Source organism: Crocuta crocuta, unplaced genomic scaffold (genome assembly GCF_008692635.1).
Source record: "Crocuta crocuta isolate KB4526 unplaced genomic scaffold, BGI_CrCroc_1.0 scaffold99, whole genome shotgun sequence".
Lineage (NCBI taxonomy): Eukaryota > Metazoa > Chordata > Mammalia > Carnivora > Hyaenidae > Crocuta > Crocuta crocuta.
This window is the reverse complement of record NW_027551560.1, coordinates 5,715,651-5,742,703: the sequence shown is the minus strand read 5'-3', so window position 1 is coordinate 5,742,703 and position 27,053 is coordinate 5,715,651. Positions and strand designations below refer to the sequence as shown.

The 27,053-nt window shown below is 40.6% G+C and overlaps 1 protein-coding gene across 1 annotated transcript in view; it reads right to left on the bottom strand.

The window, feature by feature from the left end:
* Positions 1–27,053, bottom strand: part of AOPEP (aminopeptidase O (putative)) — a 340,941-nt gene that overhangs the window by 260,331 nt on the left and 53,557 nt on the right. The window contains exons 4-5 of the mRNA XM_077749551.1: positions 10,367–10,520; positions 2,510–2,755 (exon numbers count right to left, since the gene is read on the bottom strand). Coding sequence (XP_077605677.1) covers positions 2,510–2,755; positions 10,367–10,520 — 400 coding nt within the window. The remainder of the gene's footprint in view (positions 1–2,509; positions 2,756–10,366; positions 10,521–27,053) is intronic.

Here is a 27,053-nt window from a genome sequence, read left to right as displayed (position 1 = left end):
TAGAATCTTTATGGATATCATCCAAAAATTTTGAAAACTCTTGAAAATTGTTACTAACAATTTACCAATTTTAGTTCATGTGGGAATGCTTAATGCCATTCACCAAAAAAGAATGCTACAATGGTAAAAAAAAAAAAAATGGTATTCATTATGATTAAGACATAATCACTAGAGACGTCCAGAGGTATGGAATTTATGATCTTGCATACATGTTTATAAATGTGGACTCGGCAAAGAACCATTTAATCTACCAAGAAATTCTTTGATCTCTAGTGCATTACAATTAACAGGACAATGGCAAGTTTCAGTGCAGAGGTCTTTTTGGATGGCTCCTACTACACTTGGGATTTCTCTGTTACTGTTTAGGGTACAGGGCTGACCTACAAGACTGTCACTTTTTGTTCCAGCTTTGCTTTTACAGAGCCCCAAGCAAAGATTTGACCATAAATAAGGCAGCAGGGCCCCCGGAGCCAGCTGAGTCATAAACCCCACTCAGTTGCATGTGGCTCAAGGTGTTGGGATCCCGCGAGAGTCAAGCCAAGCAAGTGGAATCAATTTAGGCCAGAGTTGGGAAAAACAGAGTGCTTCCCCCACCCCTGGCTGGCCCTGGAAGATACCACAATCGCCCTTCCACAGCTCAAATACGGGGAACAGTAACTAAGCCTAGGAAAACATCTAGACCAGGGCAGACTACTTCCACAGTCTAAAAGGAAAGAAAAAAAATGGGGGAAAATGATATTTGACAACCAACCACAAAATTTTTAAATGTACGGTTCTCCTGTTTTTAAAGCATAAAAACGGTCTTGTTGCTGCTGAGTTACAACTATCACATTTTCTGACATTTGTGCCCAGTACCATTTGGCCTTAGGGTTCTTAGGCTTATTACTTTCAAAATACAGAGCGAAGCATGTTTAAGTCACTTTAAATATCTCAAAAAGCAGCAAACCCACTGCCTACCTGCTTGGGCACGCAAACTTAAAAAGAGAGGCTTTCCAGAATGCCCTGCAGGTCAACAAATTCTGGTTTTGGCAGACTGCTGTCAGGAAGGAGCTACAGAAAATGAGGTCCTCTGTACGAAAAATACTCTGCCTTTGGTTCCCTCACGTCAGAACCTGGAACTGTTAGCAAACATGCCCTGAGAAGCTGCAACTCTCATAAAGTGCTAAACACTCCCAAATAAATACAGCCCCTCAAAACTAGGTACAAATGAGAAACATTTAATGAACAACCCTTTCTTCGCCAATAATTCTGCTTAAATTAAGTCCAGCAGACTCTTCAAAGGGACCAAAGAAGCCCCCTTGTTAAGACAAATTCTATATATAGACTCCAAAACAATATTGATGCACATAATCAAATATATATAATTATCCTAGTTTCTAGGTTCTCATTATCTTTATAAATACAGGATAAAAATCAGCCTAAATGACTTTCTCAGACCTCAAGGATTAAGAATAGCCTGCCAGCTTCAAAAAGTATACGTATGTAGTAAAGATCAAAAGCAAATGTTCTGGTCAGTTCTTTTCTACTCATGGGTCTTACTAAGAATGTATGCAGTTTTCAGGGAAAACACCACAAATGACAGCTGTTCAAAAGCATGGAAATTAATTGGCAGCAGGAATTTCCTTGACTAATAGGGAAAAACTTAAAGTCACATGTTTTGATGAGCTTATTTTTCCTATCCTTAATCAAGTATATTCACTGTTAATGATTAAGATTTTCACATAGAAATATAACCAAGTAAAATCCCGAGTGTGTAACAAGTAAAATGCTGAGTGAAACGGAGGTACCTGTTATTGAAGGAACAATAGCATTAACGAAAGAGCTTTAGGTGTAAATAATATACAGGGAAAGGTTCAACCTGCAGGCCTGGATTATCCACAAGAACTAAACTGAGAAAACAGTAAGAATAATGCATTTATTATATTAAAAAATATTAGCAAGACAAGTGACCCCCCCCCCTGCCCCCCCCGTAAGCCATCTGCTTTGAGCTGTTTTTCCAACAGTGGTGATGGATTTACACTGATCCATCCACAGTCTCTCTGACATAGGGGCTCTCAAGTCGTTGCCCTCGTGACCAATAGTGAGAATGGATGAGACAGCTGGTCAGGATTAGGGGAGCAGCCTGTGGCCCAGGAACTAAGTCATGTTCCTCTGACCAGAGTTATGACCTTGGGCTCATTAGCATTAGGCGCTCACCACCTAAGCTAAACGGCCACTCATCAGCCACAATCCAACATACATCACTCTGGGGGCACAATGTGTTTTCAATCCAAACAACAACGTAAGCTTGTTATTTTCAAAGCACTTGATGGAGCCCACGACACCCAAAGGCTCCCGCATGGTGGAGCCTACACACAAACCGTACTTCAAGCCAGCAATGAGATGTCCAAGCATGAGCAATTGTGGCCCTTCCATCCTAATGGCAGCTCTGACAGAGCCCAGGGAAAGGAAGAAATAGTCAAAGAACTTCCAAAGCATGTTATCCAAATGCCACAATGGAACAACGTACCTGGCCATCCCCAGACTCGGAAAATTGCTGGGGACGATGAGTATATCCAGCCTGGCGAATGGGTGTGTTCCCAGGACATGGTGTGCTGCTGAGAGGCAAGGAGGAACCAGTGGCAGAAGGGTCTCTTGGCAGGCACCCTTGAGGCACATGGGGGCAAAGACCCGGTGAGGAATAATTTTCTGGGTGGTGGCAGCAGGATTCTGGAAGCGGCAGGGGTATTCCATGTGACCACAAATGCCAACATACCTGGGAACAACACAAAATAAATAGATGCACTTTATGGTAAATCAGGTTTATTCTTGCCATGGAGCTGGGGGACTCTCACAGACCTGCACAAATTCTAAGAGATGGCGGTTCAGACGGGCTCACAATTGAGACAGTTCAGTTGAATTCGTGGCTTGTCTGCTTCTGTGCAGCAGTGAAAAATGATAGCTCAAAATACTTATTGATATGCTGAATTGACTGAGTAGCTTCAATCTAAGCTAAGTGAAAGTAGATTTTCCTACTTATTTTAGAGTAAACAAGGGAAATCCCCCAAGCCTCAAAACAACAAAACAAGCCCCTCCTGAAAATAAAAACCAAAATTTCTGCCTCTCAGAAATGTGCTTTTCAAATATCACTATGGAAAAAAATCTCTAAATCAGAAACAATTCATAACTCAGAAAGGAAAGGAAGATGCAAAGCCAAATTAAAGATCCCATTCTAGAATTTCCTAGAATAAAAGATGTGGACTATTTCCTAGAATAAAAAATGAGCAAAATGACAGGACAGGTTTCAACTTTTCAAAAGAACACAATCCATTTTACTAAAAAGTAATCAAGGTGCTCTTGTTAAAAACTGTCAGAAGTTGTGCTCTTATGGAATACAGAGGCACTTTTTTATTTTCTCCAATCCACTTTCAATACAAATTGAACAGAATCAACCTTTTAAGGAAACAGATCAGAGCTCAGCCCGTACCATCTGATCACTGCCAGTTATTCTGTCAAAGGTGGAGCTGAAAAAGAATTCCTAGAACTTGACTCATAGCCTCGAGAGAACTTATCTACCCAAAGAAACCCACATCAAAGGGAAGTCTATTTTTTTGCCTGTTAGCACGTCCTTTATTCAAACACAATGGAAAGTCCCTCTAATTTTAATTTACAAATTATAATTTTAACTATGGGTGCTTGTTGGATTCACAATGAATAATAAAAAACCTTAAAATGCTGGCATGTCTCAATAGTGGCAGGCCACAACAATAATTCCTCTCCAGGTTTCTGAAGTGCCTTTCACTTATCCAAGGCCAGTACTGCCCAAGGAGATCCACAGAGAAATGGAGATAAGCCTTACCCTCCCACAGCGTGGTGCATAGAACACAACTTCCAGCACCAGTGACATTTCACTCCTGTTGAGGGTGGAGACCCATAAACACTTCTGCCAGAAGGCAACAGGGAGAATATAATTACTAACACTGAATGCTAGCCAAAGCCCCTGGACTGATAAACCTTGCTTTATGGAGAAAGTGACTAAAGGTGCCTGTTGGTAAACATTTAACTGAAAAGGCTGCAAATGTCCACCTAATAACAAATACTGTACCTGTGTATCCATTCAAAGGTCTCATTAAGTAAAGAAATCTATTTATTAAGGAGCCCCTGGGTGGCTCAGTCAGTTGAGCATCTGACTATTTATTTAGGTTCAAATCATGATCCCAGGGTAGTAGGATCAGGCTCCACGATAACAGATAGATAGATAAATAGATAGATAGATAGATAGATAGATAGATAGATAGATAGATAGACAGATAGATAGACAGACAGATGATAGATAGATAGATAGATAGATAGATAGATGATAGATAAAATAAAAAAGAAACTCATTTATTGAGTTAACCACCTAATATATTTACATGGGGATATAATGGGCTATAATAATTTAAGCTTACACTTACCAAAAAACTTTCAGAGCACATTAAATAATAGAGAAACTGGAGATGTGAAGGCATCTTCAGTTACAAAGGTGAGGCATACCTTTAAATTCTTTTTTCCTTTTAATGTTTTACTTATTTCTGAGAGAAAGAGAGAGGCAGAGTGAGCAGGGGAAGGTCAGAGATGGAGATACAGAATCTGAAGCAGGCTCCAGGCTCTGAGCTGGCTGTCAGCACACAGCCTGACGCAGGGCTCGAACCCACAAACTGTGAGATCATGACCTGAGCCGAAGTCGGACGCTTAACCAACTGAGCCACCCAGAGGCCCTAAATTCTATCTGTCAAAGCACAATTTCGCAAAGAAGCATTCTATTGGCCTATCTAGAAACATATCATGGGGCCAGGGTATTCCTTGCAGCCAAGAAAGATCAGAGAATAATTTGAGGTATCAAAAAAAAGTCAATTTATTGAAGAGAAAAGGTGAGTTAAATTCTCTTTGGACATGAATGTCACTAGCGAGGGGAATGAAGATTATTCCAGTTGCGTGTATTAGCACCGTTTTTCATAATCAAAGCCTGGGAGAAAATGCAGGACTTTAAGGTAATCAAGCTATGGATAAGTGAGACTATTAAGGGTCTCCCAATAAACATGTATGTGGCATCAGGGAAGGCCACACATAAGTTCCAACATGGGGATCAGGAAATCTGGGCTTCAGTGGCTGTTCTCACACGGGCTCACTGTGATGTGAGACAAGCAACTCAGTACCGGGGCCTCTTCCTCGTCTCTGACATGGTCTCATGAAAATGGCTGCAGGAGGAGAGGAGGAACTGATTGGAAAGGAAGGTGAGGGAACTACTGGGTGCTGGAACGTCCTCTATTGGTTTAGGATGTAAACAATCAGCAAAAACTCAGACTTAAGATCTGTGCGCTTTGTTGTATGTTAATTATACTTTCATTAAAAACAAACAAAAATGGCTTCCAAGCTTTCTTCTGGTACTGCAACTTTCTGACAACTCTCCACAATGAGGCCCCTGCCTCTCTTCATACTGTATGTTTATGAAGTCATGAATATCCTCTGTGTAAGCAGTATGAACTCAAAGATGCTTCTTTTCACACTCACCTCAGCTGTTCATTTCTGTAGCTGTGCCTGCTCTGACCTACTCTCAGTATAATCAGCAAGTCAAGCATTTGTAAATAGCTATTTCCTATGCCCAGGCTCATAATCAGGGTAAATATTTTAATAGTTAACATTAATAATAATGCTTGATTGTTATTTATAAATAATCCATACTGATGAGAATAAGAATAGTAAACAGTAAGTCCTACCACAACTGCTATTGAACATTTGCTGTGTGCCAAGAGCTGTTCTGAACACTTTGGGCACATTATCCCAATTAATCCACACAGCATTCCTAAGGAATAAGAACTGTTCTTTTCATCACGTAGTGAGTCATCACAAGCTCCTCCCTCCCGACCTTCCTTCCCTGCATACTCCATTAATCTTCTTGAGTAAATTTGGATCCTGGATTTTTCTAGAAGCTGAGCTCAGCTGCTCTGTGGTTCTCTGGTTTCCTGCTCCTCCTTGTCGATAATGCCCATTAATATTGCCAAGAGTGGGAAGAACTGGTGAAATAAATGTTAGGTTGGTAAATGATGGGAACCAGACCATTGGTTCCCTCTCCTAAGATTGCTGGGCTGAAATCATTTTACAAGAGGTCTTTCCAATTAAGAAAAGTGACCAGCTTTTACTCAGAATCAGAAGACTGGACACTGCCTACAGAGGTTCTCCATCGGCCCTCCTCTTGTTTCCAGAATGAGATGTATAGAAACCAGCTGACAAAGACATTTCTCTGTCATAGGCTCAAAAGAAAACACCAAAAGTTTCCCTTAGGGATGCATGTCCTTTTTTGACAGTTCAACTAGATAATTTACTAATTATTTCCTGCATTCTTGCTATACTCAAGGCATCCCCAAAGGTGTGTCGTGTACACACATATGAATCAATTTCCGAACCTATCTTTAAGGAGTTTACAGTTTTATCGGAAGAAAAAATTTAAATTCTGGTATGTACAATGACACTGTAAGATATTTGGGCTATTTATTAACATATTTTAGCAAGCAGAGTAGATGTTTGGATACTGTAAAAATCATAAGCGTTCAAAATGCCACCACCAGCCACCAATGAGTTGTTGACAATGATGTCAATATGTACACGATGACGTGGTTGTGTCTGAAAGCTGGATGCATTTCCTTAGGGCATTCTCATATAGTGCAAAGCAATATGCAGGATGTACAATAAAAGCCAGAACGCTGAAATACACCAGGGAGCTGGAGCTGGAGAAATCAAACCAAGCCAGGCAGATTTGGAAAGGCTTCTCTATAGCAAAGGATATATTGGAAATTGGCATTTTCCCCTATAATTTATATATCATTCTTTCTTTCCTAGCCTTCCAAAGACACAGAAATGGGGCCTCACCCTCCACGGTTCACAAGGCAAACTTCTACAGACTCCACAACTCTAAAGAAACTGCTTCCCCCACCAAGCTTTCCCTTCTTTAGGATGAGCAACCTCAATGCCTTTTTCTTGTGATGCCTATTTTCCACGCTTTTAATCATTTTTTGCTGAGTTCCTCTGGACTTTATCCAAGTTTCCGTGTTGTACTTAAATTGTATGGGCCCAAAGTGAAGACAATGCTTTAACAAAGGCCTCCAGAGGTTAAACATAATAAAAAGATTCCTCTGTGGCCAGAGAAGGTTATACTGCAGCCGAAGAAAATTAATAAAACTTTCAATGGTTTACCTAAGTGCCTTCTAATTAATGTATTTATGAAAATGCTCACCCAGAGTGGGCTGGAGCATGTGTGGAATTGGAGCTGGAAGAGGGAATGTTCTTCCTATAATTTAGCCCACATGAACAGTGATCAAAAGTTCAGTGACCAATACTTTGGCCAAATTTCTGGGACCCAGATGAACACTTTAGGCAAATGAAAGCCTGTGGTATATAAGGCCCCTATAAAAGTTACATTTACGTGCATTGAACTGGTGGTCTTAGGAAGGTTTGAAGTAGAAGAGGGGGGTGGGGAAAGCAAGGGGACCATATGTGAACATAACCAAAAACACTGTTGCAGTTGGCACTTTGGAGTACCTTTGTTGGCAAATGTAGCATGGAGCCAGAGATTTAATGGATAAAAACACAAAGCTACCCTCTGATGACTAAAGACAGCGCACATGAAGCACGCAGCCAGGGAAGGATTAAGCAAATGCAAGCTATTATTTTATCAGCAGTACATTTTTGATGGACAAGCACAGTGATAAATGAAGGGAAAACTTAGTCATAGCATGTCAGACATGGAGAGGAGTGTGGGAAGGACTCCGTTCCCCAGACCTCTCGTCTTCACAAAAGGACGTGCTCCCCTGAAGGGGGACCTCTGACCTCTCTCCAGCTGCTCTGATTGCTTGGCTACTCTGGGCTTCCTCTTTCCGAATCTGCTTGCCCACTGATGGGGTACTTTTTGGCCGTGCGGCAGGCTGCATGTATTTGTGTTGTGGAGGCCAGTAGCAGTCCAGCTGGGCATATAGGCGGACAGGTCAGTTTGTCTAGTTTGGAAATGGAGTATTAGGAAGCCCACTGTGACTGTATACCTGAGTCCAGCTTCTGTCAGTAACAAAACCTTTACTGTGCTCTCCTTCTACGGTGTCTCAGCTGGCTTCTCCCCTGAACCCCAATAGGAATTTCAGATGCCACCTCTTCCCAGAATGCCTGCTTGAATGGCCATGGCCTCCTCCTTCACAATTATGGGTACAAACAAAGTGAAAAGCCATCTCCATTGCTACGGGCTGCAGAGAGAGCACATAAGAAGTGATTCTGCTGGCTCCCCAACCTTGTATCCCTGAGAATATGGCTGGAAGGACAAAATAACAAATGTCTCTCTTTGCTTTCCACTAGGGCACACGGTTTCCAACTGCACATCTCCTCTAACAGTCAAGCAGCCCTGAGGCTGTAGGTGAAGAGCACAGTGCTTCTTCCTCATGAAGAACTTGAGAATCCCAAGCAAAGTCTTTATTCTACAGAGCAGGAAAGTACAGCTTTGCCCCAAGAAACCGACCCATCCAGTAGGGACAGCATCTTCACACTCAAAGGCAGAATTCTCAACTTCTATATTCTGTTCCAAGGTGACACATTCCAATCAATAACAGTGACACAGTCATGGAAGTGACTCTCCAGGTGGTAAGGTGGATCAGACTCCAGGTGAGGCATGGAAATTATACACAGTTTTTAAAATTCCTCAGGTAAGATCCTGAATCACTTCTATAAGGGATCAAGCCCAGATGTGGACCCAGATGTTGCAACTCGGTAGAGATATGAACACAGACACATTGCTATCTAAAGCCTTAGTAACTTTATCTATAAAATGGAGATAATAAAGCCTATCTATCTTATAGGCTTATCCTCAGGAATAATCAAGATGACCTTTAGATCAAGACTTTTCCTGACTTCAAACATCCAGTGACTTCTGCATCACTTCGGGATAAGCTAGGGTATGTCATAATAACAAACATCCTCAGTGTTTCAGTAGCTTAACAACAACAAAAAGTTTACTTCTTGCTCATAACAAGTCCACTGAGGATCCTCGTAACTCTCTAGGGTACCTGTCCTCCCTATACGGAAATTTAGGCCACCCGAAACAGAGTTGGCCAATTGAGCTCAGTGGCAGGGAGGGCCTCACATGCAATTAAATATTCCCACGTGAAAGTAACATGTATCAGTCACCTCTCTCCACAACTTTCCTCTTCCTTCGAGTGAGTAAATAAAATCCAGTAAGCAATCTAAGATACTCTGTATGGCTCATGGAAGATTAGTCCAAATTAGGCAAGTTACTAAGCAGGAAGTAGAAGTCCCTTTCCTTCCTCCAAAAAGCAAAATGCAAGCAATAAGACATGCCTGTCCTAGGAGAGGCCTCAATGGCTTTATGTCCTAACAGTACCAACCACCACTGCAACCACTGCAGTAAGAGTGAAAGTAACATGGAAAAACACAACCAACACAAGGGAATTCGCACTAAAAGCATATCTTAGTTGATTTTCAAGGATGAACTCATCATCTGTACCGTTACTCTGGGCTTTCTCCACCAGAAGGTACTGGACCTAGTGACTGTGTATAAACAGGAAAAGTGATTAAACTAAACTGGGTGTACAAGTCCCAGGAATGAAGCACAATGCAATGATGTACGTGGACACTTCATACCTCCTATGTACATTCCCTTCTTACCTTCTGGCTCTCAAAGCTAGAAACAGTTGAACATCTGGGGAGGCTGCAAGTGAATATCCAATGGCCTATGCTGATTTTTAAACTCTTTAAACTGATTTTCTCTGATCCACTTTGAAAAGGAAGGAATCACCATTCAAGTTAATGGAGTTCTAACCCAGTAGGTTACTTGTAACCCCATGACCTTGTGACAAGCTACCCTGTGTCCTGTGCTCCAAAGCAGGCTGACAAGCCCCACTGACAGAGGGCCGCCCCTATAAATGCACTGCTAACAGCAGTCCCTGGAACCAAACAGTAGAGTGGCCTACAAAATAATCCAGCAGACAAGAAACTCCTCTTTATTGTGTCTTTGACCAAATAGGCATTGAAAACCAAAGTTAAAAAGTATAGAAGGAAGGAAGGCATTGAAGCTGATGATTCTGTTTACTTAACCAAACACCTAAAAATATTTCACCTGACTTCACAGTGGATTTCATATATACTTCTTTTCTTTCTTTCTGCATAAACAATATGCCCACATTTCTGCCTCTCAACTCCCTTTCCCTCCCAGTAGGGTTTTTCCTGCTTTGATTAATCATATTTTGGTTTAGTTTCTCAGCAGGGATGACTCACATTCCCAGTGCTTGGAATAAATGCATCATACTGCTCCCTTAAGTGTTTGTTTTTCAGCAAGTTCCCAAATACGAACCTGAAGTCAGTCTCAGAAGGTGAGGAAGATCTCTCTGCTGCCAGATCATTGGGTGAGCAGGTCTCTGGCTTCATTTCTGTCCAAGATCCCACTGCAATTGTGAAGGTGGAGGCCGGCATCGGCATGGTTACATAGTAATGCCAGCTGGAGTACCCTTTACACAGAAGGAAAAAAACCATAATGAGGTCAATGAATGGTTCTGGACATCACCCTGTAGCTTTTCTCTGTAGGCACTTAAAGAATTTGTGTGATAAGATGGCATGAGCTACTCTTGGAGATGGGTCACACCTACTGAAGGGGCATCCCTGCAGTTCTCGGAGAGCGTAGAGGGATAATGGTTTCAGGGCAGCCAAGGAAGAGTGTTTCTCCTTGAAGACCAAGTATCAGTTTGAAGCGCTTCAAGTGAGGCTATAAATAAAGGGTGGGACTTGAGGTGGTCACGTAAGGGCTGCAAATACATAAGGGCATAGGCTGTACACTGCTATAGAGACAAGAACATCTTTTGTTCATACTTATTGCCTAGAGCAGTGTTTGGCATAAAAAAGATGCTCTGCTGAATACATAAATGAGGAAATGAACACATGAATGATCACTACTGTGACGCTACACTATTTTGTCTAAATTCAATTTAAGTCCATCTAAAATGGATATGGTAGAGAACAGAGAGACCAGGGAAGGAAGACACCTGGGTTTTAGTCCCAACTCTGAAACTAATTAGCTATAGAAGCTTAGGTTTATCACTTATCCTTTTTATCTGTTCATGTATTAGGCTGCTCCCCCATTCCTTACAGAGCAGATGAAAACCAGGCCTAGAGAGTTTCAGGGGAGCCAAGGACTCCCAGCTAGTTTGTAACAGGCCTGGAATTTCAGCCAGCGCTCCCCGCCCCAGCCAAGGGTGTGCGTCCCATGTAGGCCAAAACATAGTGAAGGTGTTTACCAGAAGAATGAATGATTGATAGCATATAACACGATACTTCCTTACTTCTATAAATTGATGGTGTGAATTCACATCACCTCATGTTATGGAACACACTTCTCCTTTCCTCATGTTTCACATAGGGAACTTCCATTACTTGAACACCTCTAGCCTCTCTTTCAGCCCCATACTAACTCTTTTGCAAGAGCTATTCTTACCATTCTTGTTAAAAGTTTAGAGGACCATGCACTCATGGAGTGGCCTATAATTGTCCAATATGGTCAGTGAGTGGATAAGATGTCAAATTCAGAGTCAAATAGTAACATTCTCACATTGGCCAGCAGACCTAATGTGACATTTTTCAAAGTGTTTTACCAGTAATAATCAGTAATAAAGTTTAGATTTCAAGCTCCCTATTCTTGTCTTCATTGTCTCTCAACTCATTCAAAACTCCAAAAGCCAGAGGGGTCATTTTTTTTTTTAATTTTTTTTTTTTTATGTTTTATTTATTTCTAGGAGAGAGAGAGAGACAGCGTGAGCAGGGGAGGGTCAGAGAGAGGGGGAGTCACAGACTGAAACAGGCTCCAGGCTCTGAGCTGGCAGTCAGCACAGAGCCCGACGCGGGGCTCGAACCCACGAACCGCAAGATCATGACCTAAGCGAAAGTCGGATGCTTAACCGACTAAGCCACCCAGGCACCCCCAGAGGGGTCATTATTTACTATTCCCTGAAACTACCAGCTTAGATCCAAAGAAATAATTACAGAACTCCTCCAATGAAAAAAACAAAATTTTAGGGACACCTAGCTGACTCAGTCAGTGGAGCACAGGACTCTTGATCTTGGGGTTATAAGTTCAAGCCCCATGTTGGGTTTAAAGATTACTTTAAAATAAAATCTAGACCACCTGAGTGGCTCAGTTGGTTAAGTGCCCAACTCTTGATTTTGGCTTGGATCATGATCTCATGGTTTGTGAGATCAAACCCTGTGTCAGGCTCTGCACTGACAGCAGAGCCCTCTCTCTCTCTGCCCCTCCTCCCACTCACACATGTTCACTCTCTCTTAAAATAAACTTTAAAAAAATAAAATCTTTTTTTTAATATTTATTTATTTTTGAGAGAGAGACAGAGACAGAGAATGAGTGGGGGAGGGACAGAAAGAGAGAGGGAGACACAGAATCTGAAGTAGGCCCCAGGCTCTGAGCTGTCAGCACAGAGCCCAATGTGGGGCTCAAACCATGAACCATGAGATCATGACCTGAGCTAAAGTCAGATGCTTAACCGACTGAGTCACCCAGGGGCCCCAAAATAAAATAAAATCTTAAAAAAAAAAAAAAAGGAAAGAAAAAACAAAATTTTAAATAGAAGACAAAGGCTAAAATATAAAGGAAAAATATGATATCAAGTTTAAATAAATATGATATGACATCAAGTTTGGAAGTCACTAGAGGAGATATTTGAATAAAGAATAAAGAAGGGCACACTCAGAACTACTGGAAACCCATCACAGAAGCAGCCATGCTCCCAAACCTGTTTGTAAGTTCATCCTGCTTCTGGAGTCAGCACAGCCACTCTAAGAAGCTGAAGGCACACTCCTCTTTAAAGACACAACCAAATCCAGTGATGTTGGAGCCAATCCAGTGATGTGTGTAGCTTCTACTCAGCTTTAAAGCCACAGCTTTAAAGAGAACAGCTGCTCTGATCCCCAGCCAGTAAGAAGAGGGTAGAGACAGTCACAGCAGTCCTGATAAAAGCATGACATGGATCCGGCATGACACGCTGCCCTGAAGCCCAACTCCCTCATTTTTCTACCTTCCCTCAACTACCTCATTCCCTGCAACCTGATGCCTCCCCAAGGTGGCTCCATGAAGAACTTCAGTCTGGACTGGACAACATGATGGAGGTTAGAGGAGGCTGGAGATGAAAGAAGAGGAAAGGAGTTTGTGGGTGAGGAATTAAATCTTTTGAACGGCCTCAGTTTAAAAGAAAAATCTTGACTAACAAAATTCTCTTAATCAAAGGGCTGTGGTCTGGTCATTCTTTCCCTGAAGTATATTTTGGAGTGTTTACCATGGGCCTTTGAATTTTCCTTTTAAGAACTTCAGACACTGGGCATTCAATAAATAGCAATGGTGAAGCTTTCAGGTAAAAATGGAAGACTGAACACATGTGGCTACTTTCGCTTCCTCCCAAAACCCAATTAAAGGATAGTAAAAAGATTTAAAAATTTTTAAGTAATCTCTACATCCAACATGGGGCTTGAACTCACAACCTCAAGATCAAGAGTTGCATGATCCCAAGACTGAGCCATCCAGGCACTCGATAAAAGGATTTAAAAAAAATCCATACACCAGGAACAGGGAGAATAAAATAGGAGGCAGTAGCTGTAGAATACTGAAAGCTACAATGCAGATGGAGGTGGGGTAAATGATGTAGCCCATCTGAATCTTAAGTTGGCAATGGAGAAAGACAAGAGCCACCTCATTTTATCCTCTAGAAACCCCAAAAGGTGGGGGGTGGAAGAAGCACAAAACTAAGCAGGCCTGGCTGAATGACCATCTAAGAAGTGCTTAGACCCCCAGATGAATTCCCCTACTTCACACACCTGGGCTAGTTCCCCACCCCGCACCCTACCCAACGCCTCAGCAAATAACTGGAGATTCATTTTCTATAGAAAGTAAAAGAGAAGGCCTCTACACTGGGGGTGGCTGCAAGTGGGGGTGGGGGAGAAGGGTGAAACCAGCCCAGTGGAAGGCAAATGAATGGGATTAGATGAATATATGCATATCAGATGCTGAGACCACCAGTCAGCTTCTCTTATTTGGTTCCCAGAATGCAGGAAATCAGTCTTTTACCCTTTAGGCAGAGGAATGAAAAAGCTGAACAGCCCAAGAGAAGGCAACTGAGGATACTCACGTTGGAGGTGTCCTATGATCAGCCTATGGTGAAGCTCACAGTTAAGAAGCCCTACAAGGGCACTCAGAGCTTCCAGACAGGATTTTAGTCCCCCACTCCGCTCCTGAATGCCTACACACAAATCAAGCACCTCCAGGACATCTAGAAAGCCTCTGATGTGAAGGAGACCAAAATGAGCAACTTGAAAGTCAGTGGTCTTTCAAGGAGAAGAAAACTTCAAAGAACACCAAACATATACCCACTAAGTACACACTGCTAAGTATTGCAGTGCTGAAATAAGAAGAGTGTAATATAAAAAAGGAGCATGCCAAAGTAAAGAGAATTAAAAACATGATAGAGGAAAAGAAAAATTCAATAAACATGTGAGATGGAATGGAAAGCTGAGGAAATCTCCCAAAACGTAGAGAAAAAAAGAAAAGAAAAAAAAAGATGGCAAAACAGAAACCAGCTCAGTGGGCCCAATAGCCAAGTAATAGAAGCTCCAGAAAAAGATAACAGAGAAAAGAGAAAAGAAAAAAATCATCAGTTAAAACATTTGAGAAAATTTCCTCAAATTTAAGGAGCCATGATTTTCCAGATTGAAAGGGCACATAATACCCAGAAAACTGGATACAAAGCAATCCACATCAAGATATATCATTTTGAAATTTAGAACCCTAGGGACAAAGACAAGATTCCACAAGCTTCCAGAAAGAGAGAAAAAAAATCAACATATAATAAGGACATTTTCAGACACGTAGTTTCACAAAAAATTCACCTCCCACGTATCCTATTCTCTGGAAGCTACTTAAGTATGTAAAATATGTAAAAGAGAAAGGCAGACAAGCCAATACAAGAGAGAAGCAAAGGGAATCTGTAGAATAATGAAGAAGGGTGACCCTGGAGCCAGCGGCACTCCCAGCGGAGAGGATAACCCTGCTCTTCAGCAGACTCCATGACCCTGGGAAAGACGGCTTCAGGAGGAAACTGGTAGGAAGCTTGATGTGTATGAGCACCTCAGAAGATTTAAATAACTTCCAACGCCTCTGGGGTTGGTAAATACTTAGAAAACCAAGCAAGTAGGAAAAACAAACAATAAAACAGTGATTAACACCACGAAAAACTAACATGTTGTACAGAAATAATAATGTAATCAAAGTTGTACAAGACAGCTTCTAAGAATATAAATAAGGAATGCTGATCTAATCAAGGTTATGAAATTAATTATTTTGGGACAATGGGATTTGGGGAAGGGTGTATGTGTGTGTGTGTGTGTGTGTGTGTAATGGGGTCAAGGAGAGAGCTAAATTGTTACCTGCTGGAGTGGGAAGATCAACCTGGAAGAGTCATGGATCTTACTGAACAACATGGACATATATATCAGATTATCAACTAAAAGAGGTGAAAGTGATTACTTCTGAAACAAAAGAAATACAGCAGAGGTATTCTGGGGAAGAGTATAATAAACCCAATAGAACTATTTGGCTCTCTGAATATGTGCCTTTTTAGTATAAAAAAAATAAAAATAACCAGTCAACTAACAAAAAAAGAACAATATTTTTGGTCTTGAGGTTATATTAAAATGATAACATACAACTCAGAAGGAAGAGGCAATTGAGAGATAAGGAGGAGGCACTAACCTATTAGAAAATCCTTTTCAGAATAAACCACTTGGCAATGACTTTTTGGATATGACATGAAAAGCACAAGAACAAAAGCAAAAATAGACAAGTGGTACCACATCAAACTAAAAAGCTTCTGAACAGCAAAAAGACTCCACAAAAATCATCAACAAAAATCAAAGGGCAACCTACAGAATGGGAGAAAATATTTATAAACCACTTATCTGATAAGGGATTAATATCCCAAAACATAAGGAACTCTTACAACTCAACAGCAAAAAATACAATTAAAAACAAGAACCTGGATAGACATTCAAATTCCCGACAGGTACAAGAAACTGTACTCAACATCACTAATCATCAAGGAAATGCAAATCAGAACAACAGGAGACATCACCTCCTACCTGTCAGAATGGCTATTATCAAAAAGTGAAGAAACAAGTTTTGCTCACTGTTGCTGGTAATATAAACTGGTGTAGCCACTATGGAAAACAGTATACAGATTCCTCAAAAAATTAAAAATAAAACTAACATATGATCCAGCAATTCCTCTTCTGGGTTTATGCCTGAAGAAAATGAAATCACTATCTCAAAGAGATTTCTACATTCCTATGTTCATTGCAATGTTCTTTACAAAGGCCAAGGCATGGAAACAATCTAAGTGTCCACTGATACATGAATGGATAAAGAAAGTGCAGTATATACGCACCATGGAATACTACTCACAGTAAAAATGAAGGAAATCCTGCCATTTCGACAGCATGGGTGGACCTTGAAGGCATTATCCTAAGTGAAATACATCAGACAGAGAAAGACAAATACTGAATGATCTCACATGTTTGTGGAATCTAAAAAAGCCATCAAACTCACAGAGACAGATTATAAATTGGTGGCTGCCAGGGGCTGGGGGGCAGGGGAGGTGGCAGAGAAATGGGTGAAGGTGGTCAAAGGAAACAAACTTCCAGTTACAAGATAAGTAAGTTCATGGGGTATAATGTACAGCAAGGTGACTACAGTTAACAACACTGTATTGTATATTTGAAAGTTGCTCAGAGAACAAATCTTAAAAGTTCTCAAAACAAAAAAATTGTTACATGGGGTGATGGATGTGTTAACTAACATTATTGTGGTGATCATACTGCAATATATACAGATATCAAATCATGCCATTGTGCATCCTAAGCAATGTTATATGTCAATTATATTCCAATTAAGCTGGGAGGGAAGAGAGAGGAAACCATGTGCACAACAGGTTTTCTCCCTACACTTTGCATTGAGGTTTTGACCTGATTTTTGCTGTCCCTCTGGTTCTTGTACCATACATGTAGCACGTGGGCAAGAGGAGACTTGTGGAAACAGCAGGAACTAGAACTGCTTTCCAGAGAGAACGTGCTAATGGAATAAGTGCTAGATGCCCACACGAGGTCACAGAGAGTGCTCAATCATATCCTGTCCCAGGGCCTTTATCAGGATGTCCGTATCCTAGAGGTGATGTAGGGAGGGCACTGGAAGCCATAAAGAGATGCGGCAGGGGAGAGGGAGGAGATCATTGTGTTTGTTTGTTTGTTTTCAGGCAGAAACCTTAAAGGACCTGACTTTGGGAGTGAGATAGCAAAAGTGATAGCAGAACCTCAGTCAAGTCCACCAAAAATATTTCAGAACTGCCACTGCTCCCTTGTAGTCTTCTCTGAAGTTAAACAATGGAAAGAAAAAATTTGGGGGGCAGGGTGGAAGATGTATTGAAAATATCACCCAAACCCGTATTTTAAATGTTCAAGGCAATTTTCTTCCATATGACCCTCAAGATTTTTCATTTTTTAAGATTCTTAAAGTTCCTTTACTTAGTGGAGCTCATTTAGAACCAACTGTTTCATATTTCAAGCTTAACAGCAAAAAAGTTTCTCTAGGCTACCAAGTGACGGTTTAAACAGGGGTGGGTCAGTGGGCTGGGCCAAATAAGAACTGGCTAGGAACACATTTCCCAAAGACCCTGGTTGGACCCTTCACAGAGGCTCCCCAAAGCTGTCCAGCCCTGGGCTTCTTGCCCAATGCTGGGTGAATGTTGGAGCCACCACTGTGTCAACTGAATGCTTTTCAGTTCTCTGGGGGAAGTTTTTACTAGTTTCTTACTATGAGGGCATGTCTGGTAGAAAAGTCTCATTGGGGTTGTATGTTAACGGATTATCCCACTAAGCCCAATCTTGTATGAAGACTGCTCACTGCCACAGGGAGCTAGCTGCTCAAGGAATATCTGATCTCATCTTCAAACCCAACTGCAAAAAATGCAAATAACAAGGTGGAAATACTGCTCCAGAAAGCAGACATGCATTCCAAAGACAAAGAGAAATAATTTCTGGATTATCTATTGTTTGGGATAAGCCTACCTTGCAAAGAGAATTGATGAGAGCTTATTTCTTCTGAATATGTCCATTGACTGAGCTCCAGCTCTGGAATCTGACTGCTGGGGTTCAACTCCCTGAGCCATACTTACCAGTTTGGGCACATTGCTTAATCTCTCTATGCATCAATTTCCTCATCTATAACAAAGGAATAATCATAGTATCTACCTCATAGGATTATGTGAGGATTAAATTAGATAATACATATAGGAATCACTCGACATAGTAAATGGCACGTAATAAGTGTTGAAGAAATGTTAGCTGCTGTTGTCTTTACAACTACCTCCCCCTGTTGCTTGGGCTGACTGGAGATGGAGACAAAGAATGTTGAAGGTATGGCTGCCACATGTGCACCAAAGCCTGTGGCCTGATGAGGCCCACATATGGGGGTTTAAGGTTGAATGGCATTAAAATGCAGTGCACACAAAGCGATCCATTTAAAGAAGAATGACAGCCCAAAGGGGGCATCCTGTATGACTTCATATAGAATGGGCCATTTGGAGACTATTTAAATGGTGTTTACTTTAAATGAGCCATCCTCGATGAAACAGACAGTGAATGCCTTCATTTTCCTTTTTGATTCAATCCACTTGCCCTAGACTCCCTTGCTACACCAGCTGCAAAACAAAGAGAACACGCTGTACTTGAATTAACCCAGAGTTTTTCCTCTGCAAAGGCCAGAAGCCCATCACACCACTGGATGATTTCACGGCCAGGCCTGATTCATTAGCAAGATTAACAGGGAGCGGGGAGGTAGGAAGGGGCCCAGAGGAAGTGGCACTCCCTAACAGAGCAGGCTTGAGCAGCCACCCATCTCGCCTCCCTTCTGGGCCTCCCCAGAAAGTTCCTGAATGCCCCTACACCACCTCCTCAAACTGGAACTTACTTAGGGTGGAAAATTCTTATACTCCGATCGTCTCACTAATAAGAGAGATACATCATATCAAGTATTGTTCTTATAATCGCAATAGCAGCTACTCCAAGATCCAAATAGACATGTTTGTGTCGAGAACAGGATTGGAATTTTCTTTAAAGATGATTATATTTTTTGTAGGTATGATAAGGATTTGAAATGGGTCACTTTTTAGATCATAAGAGGTGGTTTAAATTTTAGTTTGGAAAATTCTTATAACTAGAGTGTTAAAACAATTCCTTAATTATTTTCTTATTTATCACATTCTTAAATTTTTTTTAATGTTTTATTTGTTTCTAGGATATAGAGAGAGAGACAGCGTGAGCAGGGGAGGGTCAGAGAGAGAGGGAGTCACAGACTGAAACAGGCTCCAGGCTCTGAGCTGGCAGTCAGCACAGAGCCCGATGCGGGGCCCGAACCCACGAACCACGAGATCATGACCTAAGCGAAAGTCGGACGCTTAACCGACTAAGCCACCCAGGCGCCCCTATTTTCTTATTTATCACATTCTAAAAAACTGTCCTACAAATAGTTTTAAATGTTCAGTCTTCCAAAACAGGAAGACTGAAGAGGAAAAAGGAAGAATTTGATGGAATCAGCCCATGGAGGGAGACCACACTTTTTTATGCTAAGCCTGTTAAAAAACCTTTGCTCATTATTTGGAAGATCCTTTTTATAAAAAGCATTTTAAGAGAACAAAATTAAGATACTGCAGTCATTTTGACACATCAATTATGCCCACTAATAGTGAATTAAATACAAAATATATGAAAAGTCATTATCCTATTCTTAGGGGAGTCTTGGAAATACTCACGGAACGCACTATAAAAATACAGCCACCCCATCCACAACCACCCTACTTCTAGAGGCAAAGGCAGATAATTTATCCTTGCAAAGTTAAACGTCTCACAGAATTTTTTGTTATTTAAAGAGTGATTGTTTTCCCTGAAAATTAAAACAAGCACTTAAATTCTTCCTCTTAAAAGCTCTCACTTTATCTCTTAAACTCTTCCACTGTAGGTTAGACAAATAACATGAAGCATTTGGAAACATCAAATTGATACATGCTTTTACTTAACATATCAGGTTTCTTTCCTCAATTCTTCTGTAGCCCCTGCTTGTTTCCTACCTCAAGACTGATTTCTTTCTCTAGCCTCTCTTCTTAATTTCAGAATTTCCTGCCCAAACTATTCCATATATCAAGCTACTTCATGATTTTGTAGTATCTTTGTATCACAAATTAAAGGTGCTTAGCAAGGTATATAGGAACATGTGTATAAGGGAAAACGTATATTTTTTAAGTGTATAGAGACAGATACACCATACATAATGTGCCTGTTATATACGTATTGTGTATTTCTTATAATCACAGATACATAAAAAGAAGGGAAAGTTCCCGGTTTGGGTTGCTCTTCCTGTCTTGGCTTGCTTGTCCAGTGCTTGGGTCTTTCAGCAAGCCCCAGCCCTTTCTCTTTCAGTACTTTTTAGTTGCTGAGTCTACACGTTCTGGTTTTATGAGCTAGTGCCACCCTCTTGAATACCCATGGCGTGACTGTCTTTCGTTAGTGCTTCTCTGCTGTTGCTCAAGGGCGGGAACTGGCACCAGAACAAAGGAGGCAGTAAGAATGCCCTGGGCTGGTATGTACCGGCACTGCCTAACCAGGGCCATGTGCCAGGTCATGCCACCACTTCTCAAGCACTGATGCCACCCAGCAGGGCTTCGGGTTTCCTTCCCCGCAACATGGTACCGCCTGCGGCACAGGACACCCCGAAGAGAATGACCTTCAAGATCATTCTTGTGAACCAGGTAAAAGAGCGCCACCTACCGAACTAAGAACACAAGTACCTCCATTGGGTTTGAGATTTTCCCTCATGGTTAATGAATACCTAAAGAAATACATTGCATTGCACCAGGCTTGTTACTCCAAATCTCACCCACCATTCTGACCTGTGACACAGATTACCTAGTTCCCCTTAAACTTAAGTACCAAATGGGTCAGAAAACCAGGCACTAACTCATACTGCTCCAGGTGGTCATAGGTACACTTCAGAACTTGACTCATGAATGTCAAGCCTAAGACAAAAATCCATAGCAAAAAGAATTGGTACATGCCTGCTGTAATCATCATTACCCAAAAGACATCATGATGACTTCCCCATATGCCAAATATGGTTAAGTGCAGCACTAGGAGGGCAAGCAAGAACTAGTCAAAAGCAAGTCACAAACAAAAGAATGAACTAACAATGATTTAGAAAGTGCCTAGGCATGATGTGAGACCTTATGAGGGATATAGCAGAGCACAACTCTGTCTCGATCACCAATAGCTTTCTAAAGAGAAAAGGTGAATGCATTCGCTCTGCACTCCTATCCCTTGAAACATATGTATGTGTACTAGCTCAGAACAAAGTTTCCTCAGTTCTAGAAACAAGGAGCTTTCTCTACTTTGCATTCTCTCTGTGGTGAAAACTCTTAATCATAACCATTCCTAAATGTCTTTTACTTTACCATTTCCTTATACGTAATTCCTAGTTGCATACTGTGGGAGCAGTCTAAATAGTATTGCTCATTTCGAGCTATCAAGAGGAAAGAAAGTTGGCTTTCAATTGCACACAGGAGGGTCTGGACCCTGAAATCTTGGCTTTTTTCTGGAATTTCCCCACACAAAGTCAAGAGAGAGAATGTCAGAGAGTTGGTCTATTGGGCAGGCCAGAGTAGCATTTTGCCCAGGATGAAGTAATGTCTACAGTCTCTTACTTTTGCACAGAAAAATGAAATCAGATACTACGCGAGGGCACATAGAGTTTTTAACACCTTTCTCTTGTTCATACACTTCTTTTCCTACTTTTGTAAGGAGCTTAGGTTAGTTTTGTTCATTTACAACAGGCTTTCCATGAAAAATAAGTGGAATGTTTTATTTATCTAGGAAGTGAATACACTAAATTAGACTCTACAAAAATAAAACTAAACTAAACTAAACGAAAGAATTGCCAAACAAGGAAAAATAAGAATGTAGTATGCCAGGTTTTTATTCTTTTAATATCTATTGAGCATAGAAAAAAGGCATAAACTCTAAACAGAAGCATAAGAAATGACCCCAAAACCATTTTTGTTACTATTCAGTAGTGCTTTTTAAATGCTCCTCCCATGAACTTCTAGCTGATTACACAGAACACATTCTTTCAAGCAAGTATTGAGCACCTATCATGTATAAAGCACTTTTTTAAGGCAATGGATCTCTGTGCTTAATAGCTGAGCTACATTTTGGCAGGGAACAGAGGCCAATGATAACACACAGGCTAACATTTCTATCTGCCCAAATGAAATTATTCTGGAGAAGTTAAATAATAAAGGGGCCAAACAAGTCAATCTAAATCTATAGCTTTGATGTAGCCTTTTTGAAAAAAGGCTAGTGACTTCTGAGCTAATAAAATTCTTACAATGGTCATCATGCTGCAATCTAAACCATTAGCCTTCTTTTTATAAAGACTGGAGAGGAATTATTTCCCTCATGTAGCAAGGACTCAGAGGTCCATCTTCTGATATCTGTCCCCTGCCCAAGGGCTGCTGTCATTTCTGTTGCTGTTATCTGCCTCATTACATTATGCTGCTCCCAGGTGCTTTGCTTCTTTCGGGAAATCAGCTGGTGCCTGGCTAATGTGCTAATCATGCCGATGTGTCACTGTGATGGAAACTGTGACTTGGGGGCCCTGTTTTCCGCTCATGTTTTCGAAGAGAGCTCATCGTTTTAAAGGGCATTGTGCACAACAGAGTGGAGGTCCAAGGAGACCAATCTACAATCTAGAAAACATAACTTAGAGAGGAAGTAGTATCATCTTGTAGCCACATACGCTTTTTTCTCTAAGGCATGCAGGGAAGTTTGGAGGCATTATTCCGTGCTCAAGATAGCCATTTTGGGTCTGGCAAAGAGCTTTGTTAGTACTCTTTTCTGGTTGCCCTTTGGAAACCCTCAGCTGTGGTCTGCAGGGGAACTGCAGTGTTAGGTATCAGTGTTAGTGTTTTTCCTTGTCTCACTCAATCGTCCCTCAGTCTGAACTGGTAAAGTCTACTCCATATCACATAAGTATAAGTGGTATGGACATAGGCAAATCCCAGTTAGCATCTGCTTTATTACAACTCTGCCCTGAATGGTTAATTCTGAAAAAAGGATTCTCAGATATATTTCTACAGGTATGAAAATTTTCCATGAACATTTTAAAATCAATTCTTGTTCTCATTTTGATAATCTTCAAATAGACTGACAATGACAGACAGATATGAAAGGGTTCAGAAGGCTTTTTTTCTGTAACAGGCTAGTTAATAAATATATTAGGCTTTGTGGGCCATACAATCTTTACTGCAACAGTTCAGCTTTGCCATCGTAACACGAAAGCAGCCATAGGCAATGGCCATGTTTCAATAAAGCTTTATTTACAAAAACAGGTAGTGGGCCAGATTTGGCAAGCAGGGTCATGCAGATATAACTGAGTACGAGTGAACAATTTCACAGTTCACATCTTCATTAGTGTATACGACTGCACAGGGACATGTAGCACTGCTTTAATTATCAAAAGATAATGAGAAAAGAACATTAGGATGATGGTTTTGGTGAATAAGGACTAGATGACATAACAGTATGCTGTGTAAACAAAAGCTTTACAATGCGAGGAAGGAAATGGTGGAGAACAAGATCATGGTGTGGCTCAGGGTAGAAGAGGCACAATAATCTCAACAGAACCTTCATGGAATTGTCCTCACTACAGTCATAATGAGGGGCAATTTCATTTCAGCAAAATATTAATCTTTACATTAAATTAAGCTGCCAATTTGAATTTTATTGATTTAATAGTTTGGTCTATGTTTAATTTATATTTTATTTTGGCTTTATATATATGTAAGAGTTATATAATAATATATAATAAATAATATCTAAATATATAACAATATAATACCATATCATATGTAATATATCATAATAATATATATCATTATCAATAATACATCCATATTATAATATATATCATGTAAGCATTTATATCCAGTCTTACATTTATACTTTCTAAAATATCATTCTAAAACAAATAATTTAAGCTGGCTCCAGTGAATGAGGAGATGTTTTCCCCCCTCTAAAAAGACAAATAATGCTTACATTTGAGAAACACTACTAAACACAGCCTTTATATCTGTTTGGCAGATATATGTGCAGGGCCAAATTATGAATGAGGAAGTATACAGCCTTGGCAAAGTGCAGGTAGGGAAAGCCACATGCTTCCTAGGAAGTGTAGTTATCACAAGTAAACCACGACAGGCAGCAATGGAGGCTGGAGGAGTCCAGGTACCAGAGCCTGCTTGAGACTGTGGCGTTTCATATACTCAATCAATTCAGCATGTCACGGAACCATGTAGGGAAGGTAGAAAAAGATCCTGTGTGAGTCCAGCAGAACCTCATTAGAAAACTTGCAAGAAGACACCAGCACCTGGATAAAGGAGCTGTGTGCTTCAGTAACCTCTCCTGTGATGAACAGACAGAGGGTTTTAGGCAGCACATAAGTGGACAGTGAGTGGAATGCAGGGAAATCCATAGACCTTATCCTGTCTGTTGGTACATACCAGAGACGAAAGCCAGTATTTTAAAAAAATACTCAAAATAAAGGTCAAAGAAAACATTGTTCTAAGGACTCAGAGGAAGAACAAGCCTTGGAAGTCCATTTACTAGACCCAAAAACGAGTTTAGCAAACTAGCATTCCCATTATGATACAAGATATAACTTCTATGAAAAAATAGTAAAATACCATGAGAAGACAACAGGCTGAGACAGTGTAACAGAGTGAGATCAAAAGACAACAAAGTAATGAAATAAAAAAGATGAGGAAGGACTGCAAGAAACTGTTACAGTAACAACTTGATCGGTATTGGAATTACTACAGGAACAAAATGTCTCTGTGGAAAAGGAGTGCCACAGACTACCAGTAAAAAATGAAAAATCAAGCCATACAGACTGGCAGAATATATCTGTAATACATACATCTGACAGAAGGATTATATCTAGAGTATATAAAGTATTATTACAATCTAATATAAAAACAACCAAAAACCCACATTTAATAAATGTGTGACTTGAAGAGATTTTTTTTAAAGACATAAGAATGTACAATAAGTACAGGAAAAGTTGCTCATCATCATTAACCTTCAGAGAAATCGAATTAAAACCCCAAGGAGAGAGTGTTTTACAATCAGCTGGAGGGCTAAAGTTAAAAGGACTGACAACGCCACGTGTTTGCAAGGATGTGCAGGAACTGGACTCGCACACGTTGCTGGTAGAATAGAAGATGATTCAGTCACTTTGGAACTAGTCTGGCAGATACTTACAGGGTTAAAATATACATATATGACCCAACAATTCCACTCCTGGGAATTTACTCAGAATAAAAACCTATAACGACAAAGAGACTTCTACATGAATGTCCACAGCATATTTTTTGTTGATGGTCAAAAACAATTCAAATGTCCCTTGACAGGTGGGCAGATTAAAAAAAAAAATGCAGTTCATTCATATAATGGGTGACTACTCATCAATTACTTTATAAAAAAAAAAATGTTCTAAGTAAACTCTACGCCTGACACGGGGCTCAAACTCACGACCTTGAGATTAGAGTCATATGCTCCACCAACTGAGCCAGCCAGGCACCCCATCGATTTCCTTCAAAGAGTAAACTATGACACCGGACAACAATACTGATGCAACTCACAAACATGCAGACCAGAAGCAGCCCAACAGGAAAGAGTACACACAGAGTAAGTCCATTTCTGTGAATCCACAGGAGAGGCAGAGATATGGAAATCAGAGCAGTGGGAGACTAGCGTGCAGTTGAGGAAAAATGACATAAGGAGAGATGGCAAAGGCACAGGGAATTTCCAGGGGAACAGAAATAGTCCACATCTTCATAGGGGTGCTGATTAATTATACAGGTGTATATATTTGTCAAACCTCATAAACAAGGCTTAAATAAACAAGATACAATACAAAAACAAAATACAACAATAATATCAGTCCCAAACCACAAACTGTATTAACTAAAACTGGGGATTGTGGATGAGGGAAGAGGAGAGAAGTAAATGTGCAATAAATTTATTATTTGCCAAACAGTGAAGTCAAAAGCTATCAGTTAACTACATTGTGAAACATGCATTTACAGAATACCCCATAGTCATAAAAATAATGAGGAAGCTCTTTATTATGTTCAGATATAAAAATTAGCTATAAGACAAATTTATTCTAGAGGAGAAAGCACAATACAAAAATGTGTATAGCATGTTATGATTTGTGCAACAAAAAAGGAAAAACTATAGCATACACAAAAGAAATTGGTCACCTCGATTACCTTGGGGGACAATTACTGGGTAGCTGGAAATTAGGAGCAAAGAGGCAATTTTATTGCAATTTACTTGTCCTTTGTTCATTTGTTTAAACAATTTTTAAATTTTGTTAACGTTTATTTATTTTTGAGAGAGAGAGAGAGAGAGAAAAACACCGGGGGGGGCGGGCAGAGAGAAAGGGAGACACAGAATCTGAAGCAGGCTCCATTCCCACATGGTACTCAAACTCATAAACCGAGAGACTATGACCTGAGCTGAAGTAGGACACTTAACCAAATGAGTCACCCAGGCGCTCCTGTCCTTTGTTCATTTGTAAATGAGCCACATAAATGTGACCAATTTTTAAAAATAAAATTTTAACTTTTATTATTTTTAAATGTTTATTTATTTTTGAGAAAGAACATGAGCTGCGAAGGGGCAGGGAAAGAGGGGGACAGAGGATCAGAAGCAGGCTCTGTGCAGATAGCACAGAGCCTGACACAGGGCTTGAACTCACAAACCGTGAGATGGTGACTTGAGCTAAAGCCGGACACTCAACCGAATGAGCCAGCCAGGTGCCTCAAAAATAA